The following is a 6,000-nucleotide window of genomic DNA, read 5'->3' as shown; positions in this document are numbered from 1 at the left end:
CTTCCCTCTTTCAAGTCTTTACAATCTCCGCTGAACAGACTGTAACCCTGTAAGTTTCTCTGCTCAGTCCCAGCTTTCACCCAACCAGGTCTCAGTTATTCCCACTATGTCGTAGTTTCTTAGATATTATTACTTACAGTTCATCAACTTTCTTGGTCAGACTTCTATCATTAGTCACCATGCAGCGCCAGGAAGACAACAGGTGAGATCTTTGTCTAAATGGACTTTATTGATAAATTTAATCAACAGAAGGTCAGTAAACAGAAAAAAGTGCAAGATGGATTTATTTCAGACCCGCACAGTAGCAGCGCTTACATTGTCATCCTGTTTACAGATGTAGCAAGGTTTAATTTGACTGACATTCCTTTCTGAGACAAGTTAGATTATGTTATTCAAAACTTATTTTGCTCTTAACATAACAGAAGCCATTGTAAAGCAATTTAAAGTGTAAACAAACTGCAGCACAGAAAGTTATCATAACAGGTAAATCAAGTAAAACTTTGCTCCATCTGTACTTACACAGTGATGATTATCCCCATTCTGTAGGCAAAACAACATCTCAGCAAGCCTATACATCCATACAATAAACTGGTTATTGCATCTATATAGACACATGGGTGGCCGAGATGAGATCTAAAGGGGGCTTATGGAGAACTCTCAGGTGTATACCAGCTGAGCGCTCCGAGAAGACAATTGCTGTATGCAGAAGATAGCGGTCCCGCTTGATTTCTCAATACACCGTGAGCCTTCTTTTACACACTTATGGAAACTGAACGCTCCAAACTGTCACTCAAACTATCGTTTGAGCAATCATCTTGCCATGTACATGCACACAATGATTATCGCTCAAAAGACGTTTTTTCGAGCGAGAATCGTTGTGTCTAAATAGGCCTTTACTGACCCCTCATTAGTCTCATGGTCACCTGGCATCACTATCAGGGGTCCCCAAGTAACCCAACCCCCACTCACCATCTCCACGCAGGAACGTAAAGTGCAAAGAACGTTGTTTCCCTGCATTGTAGATGTGACATGACTAATCCGTGCAGAGCGGCCAGCGGGGGGGCGCTCCTGAGCTGTATCTGGTATGGGGTCTGCAGTGTGAGGACTGGAGGGATGAAGAACTATTCTTTAGTCTATTTACAGCAGACATCTCCCTGTAATATGGAAGAACGGATAACTGTGCCTTACCTCAGATACAACTGTTACCTGTGCGGTGTGACGTCTCCTGCGCTGATATCACGTTGTACAAACACAAAACAATCCACTAAATTACATCAAATCATGAACTACAATAAAATGTAACCGAAATCCCTACTGAAAATATGAAAAGCCTGAAATAAAGCCGCCTTCTATGACATCCATATATTCTAGCAGAGCAGATGGTCAAAGGTTGTCAAGTTGGGACAACCCCTTTAAGTCAGTCTCTTTAAAAATCTTTCCACACACAGGAGTTCCCCCTCCCTCTGATATGTCCTCACAGCGAAATGGATAAAGGTCCATTTACACACACAGATGATCGCTAAAAATTCGTCAGAAACTGACAGTTGTGATCAATCATTTTGCATTAGCTACTAATGGGTTAATCAGCTCATTAGAAGCTGATCAGCTTCATTTGCATGTATTTAAAGAACAGTGGGTGGTCTGTTCTCTAAATACATCACTATAGTTCTGCAGCGGGACAGCAGCTGAAAGACTGTTATAAGCGCTGCCCGCGGAGAACTCAGTGTGGGTCCAATGATGGATTTTATGCTGAGCTGAACTCAGCGATGGACGAAAAGTGCACAATGGGCACACATTTACAGACAACGATCATTGCTCAAGATGGCTTTTGAGTGATTATCGCTGTGTGTAAATGTACCTTATGACCCAGAAAGTGGGGACCTCCGGTGACACCCTGACGGCACATAGTGATTATTAGGAAGTCATCAGATGAATATTTCCATCAGTGTCCCATCATATCAATGACCCGTCAGGCGCCGGCTGGACGCTCAGTGAACACTACAAATCCCAGCAGTAGGGTAACCTCTATGGGAGACAGAAGTGGCAGAACTAAGGAACTTCAACTCTCTTCAGCTTTGGGAGATGTTCCTGTGGGTGATATTGCCGGAGAGGCTGTTATATATGAGGATTCGGCTGAACAGACTGAGATTCTTGTATCCGGCAGGATCCTCTTATATCACACAAGGAAATAATGACAGATTTATAGGGGAGAATTGTTGGATCCCAGAAGAAAACTTGTCCGGTTCTGTAATGAGAGAATAGTAGAGAACATTCCCATCAGAGGTCATTGTACGGGGCTAATAATACCCTAAATGCTCAATAACCTTCTAGAACAGGAGACAATACAGTATAATATTACATGAGTGTTATTACAGCAGGAAGTGAGAACCAACATATTGTAAAAGACCCGACGGCTCGGAGCAGCGCTGTATATAGCTTATATATAATGGGCAGAGCTGTAGATAGAATTATATCACATGCTTTGCACCGGTCCTGAGCTGTTATCGCGCTAAAGGCCCCTTTAGACGCAACGATTATCGCTCAAAAGATGTCTTTTGAGCGATAATCGTTGTCTCATTTGCAGCACAAGATCATCGCTTAAGATGAGTGATCACCTTGCGCTGCCAGCGGAGGATGCAGAAGAAAAACAGGGTGTCCTCGCTTGCCTTCTGCATTCAGCTGTTTTGTGCACGGAGCGCCCAGCTGTTATACAGCCGAGTGCTCCGTGCTGGGTATGGAGCACAGAGCTGGAGCGTTCTGTCCTTCATACTCCGCCTGTCATCAGGGAGCGGGATACAGCTGAAACAATAGCATCAGCTGTATCCCGCTGTGAATCCCTGATAAGGCTTATCATTGTCTTATAGCACGCTGAAAGACGACGATGAGCGACAGGGTAACGAAAAAACTGCGCGATGTCACGGCAGTTACACACAACGATTATCGCTCAAAAGATGGCTTTTTTAATCGAATTTTGAGCGATAATCGTTGTGTCTAAATGGGCCTTTAGTTAGTTTTCATTGGAAACTGTCAACAATCTTGTCAGCAGACGCCTCCAACAGCTGAACTTCTATACTTCAGTCACAAACATACAGCGCTTTCCTGGATATCCTACGCAGCAGCACATTCCACATCTCATTACATGGCGGCAGCGCTTATATAAGACATTATCACTCACCGTTAGGCTCTGGCGGTATTATTAGAGTCAGATGATGCGTCTGAAGCTGAAAAATAGGAAATTATGTAAAAGCGACATTCCACATTAATGTTTCGCAGCTAAAATATAAAGTTTAGAAACTTTGTAGATTCTTTGCTTTACAGTTTTTGTACAGATTGTTTGTTATTTTTTCCTCATTCATGGATGGCAGAAAATCCTTCTGGTTTAGTTTCGCCCAGACAGCGATTACCTCCGTTCTGCGGACGGTCATGTGACTTCACAAGATAAGTAAGGCAAACAATTTACAAAGTTATGCAACAATTTATGTAAAATTAAAAGGGATCATACGGGATTATAACAGTATGGCTGCTTTCCTCCACACACAGCGCCGCGCCGGTCCAGGTGTTGTCTGGTGTTGCAGAACAGTTTTATTGTAGGGAATGTGGCTGAGCTGCAATACCACATCCAACCTGTGGACGGGTGTGGCGCTGTTTAGAGAGAAAGCAGACCTGTTTCTATAACCCTAAAAACCTCATGAAGACAAGTCCTGCCCACATGTCATATTGGAGCATATGGAGTTCATAGAGAGGGCTCTAGACTGTTTGCACACAGCCAAGAAAATGTCGCACGGATATGAAGCCCATTCTTTTAAATGGGGTCTTACACATGGAAAAAAAAAAAATCACAGCATCTCCTTTCTTTGGGTGTTCTCTTGGAACTCATCACTCATTGAATGGGGTCGGAAAAAGCATTGCACAGCGTGCACAGTGCACACAAATTTGATGCGGGGGTTCCATTGAAAACAGTGGGAAGCACTTGCTGATCCTCTGGTGCGGCTGGGTGATGCCAGGCGGCAAAATTGCCTCGCATCAGTTAGGGGAAGTAGCAGTCTTCCTCCACAGCTGACAGTCATGGTGGGGGATCGCAAAGTTTCTCCCATTGTTTTCAATTGCGGTACCTGGCATCACACGTGGCGCAAAGCTTCCGTTGACCCCATTGAAAACAATAGGAGATGCGAGAGGACGACTCAAGATAGGATGTGCGCTGATTTTTCGGGAAAAAAAGACAAAAAATGCTCATGTGTATAACCCCATTCAAAAGAACGAGGTTCATATTCGTGCGCCTCGCAACAATACACTTCACTGTCTCCACAACTTGGGAGCCGCAGTCACAGCCGCTCTCATATACATCACATACTGTCCTCCATACTCCATCACTAACAGCACATCAGTCATCGTCACCAATAGTGAGACCCCCCAGCGGAGCCGCAGACACAGAATACTCACTGCTGGCCGTCCTGTAGCCGGCTTTATTTCCTAAAATAAGAAGAGGAGATGAAATTAGGAAACATGAAGAGTCCATTATAATTGGTGACAGATGAGAGGGGAATGCTGGGAACAATCAGCCAACTCTTATGGGAATGTCCGGTCACCCCCCCCCCCCATGTTGGGGGACAGATGGGGCTTTTATTCGTTTTGGATATTTTGTTGATTATCTTGATCCCGAGGAATGAAGTACAAACTAAGCCTGATGTGCGCACCGGGGTCTGAGGAGGGCAGATTTATCACAGTGGCTCATGTGGGTGAGAAATCTGGCTCATCTTTAGACTCCTTTGTCTGACCTTATAAGGGCTCCTTTCCATTAGCCTTTTTTATCGCTGCGTTTTTTTTTAACACGATTGTCAATGAGACTTTGTAATGTTAAAAACGCAAGTCACCAAAAACACAATTGCATTGCACTGCGTTTTTAACATTAGAAAGTCCCATTGACAATCGAGTGAAAAAAAACCGCAGTGATAAAAAAAAGCCTAGTGGGTGGGGGCCCTAACACTTATTTTGGCTTAAGATGCGTTTAGACGGAACAATTATCATTCCAAAAATCATTAGAATGAAGAAAAGGGAATGAGAATTGTTCAGTTTAAGCGCCAACTACTGAACAACAAACAAGAATCTGCGCTTCTCATCAGTTTCAGCCGACATAAAATCATCGTCGGCTCGTCGGCTTCTCGTTGCAGTTAAACACGATCATTCATTATGCTTCACATAGGAATGAGAAAACACTGAATGAGAAGTGAATGAGAAGTTCACGATTCCCAACAATGATTTGCCTGTCTAAACAGACTGCCTGAGTGTGAACTGATGACGTCACCGCCTCGTCCGCTCCTGTAAATGGGAATCCTGAGATTCTTATTAGATGTAAAATGAACATTAGTTTATGGCAGTTTGGCCACACCCCTTTGCCATAAAGCCAAGATCATTTTTTGGATGAGATCCAAAGTGTCTAAAAGGTGATAATTGTGATACAAAGCATGCAAGGCTGTTTTTTGGCACAATTTACCCAAAATAGTTGCGCATTTTCAATAGTAGATCTGCCCCAATATGTATACTACATATGTACACATGACCCTGTATGGGAGAGCAGCAGCACTGCATTATTACTGACACTAAGGCCCATTCAGATGACTGTATGTTCGCCCCCATAACAGTCCATGAGGCCATTCACTAGGCTGATGTTTCACACGGACTGATGATCTACGTGAAATCCATCAGCTTGTTGTATTCTCATCCATTTCCACAGCCTTGAATAGTGCACAATGTGAGGGATCCGTGATCATCATGGGCTTCTAAAGGGTTTTGCTCCCAGTTTTCTTGAGCGCCACATGGATCCGGCGGTGTGAATATAGCGCTATACTGATACTTACTTCTATATAGGAGAAATCCAACAACCGCAGCAACAAGAAGAGCGACGACCACCACAGCGACGACCACCGGTGTCACCCAGGAACTCGGAGGTTCTGGTTAGAAAACAGAAGGGTAACGATGAGCTGCGGATTATACTGAGAGCTT

The 6,000-nt window shown here is 43.9% G+C and overlaps 1 protein-coding gene across 1 annotated transcript in view; it reads right to left on the bottom strand.

Annotated features, from left to right (window-relative positions):
- Nucleotides 1-269: 269 nt before the first annotated feature.
- The window catches only part of LOC136620520 (class I histocompatibility antigen, F10 alpha chain-like), a 40,035-nt gene continuing 34,304 nt past the window's right edge, over nt 270-6,000 (bottom strand). The window contains exons 5-7 of the mRNA XM_066595354.1: nt 5,856-5,948; nt 4,441-4,470; nt 270-2,245 (exon numbers count right to left, since the gene is read on the bottom strand). Of these exons, the coding sequence (XP_066451451.1) occupies nt 2,172-2,245; nt 4,441-4,470; nt 5,856-5,948 (197 nt within the window). The 3' untranslated portion in view covers nt 270-2,171. The remainder of the gene's footprint in view (nt 2,246-4,440; nt 4,471-5,855; nt 5,949-6,000) is intronic.

The sequence above is a fragment of the Eleutherodactylus coqui genome, chromosome 3, assembly GCF_035609145.1.
Source record: "Eleutherodactylus coqui strain aEleCoq1 chromosome 3, aEleCoq1.hap1, whole genome shotgun sequence".
Lineage (NCBI taxonomy): Eukaryota > Metazoa > Chordata > Amphibia > Anura > Eleutherodactylidae > Eleutherodactylus > Eleutherodactylus coqui.
The sequence above is the reverse complement of the archived record's forward strand: the minus strand, read 5'-3'. Positions and strand labels throughout refer to the sequence as shown.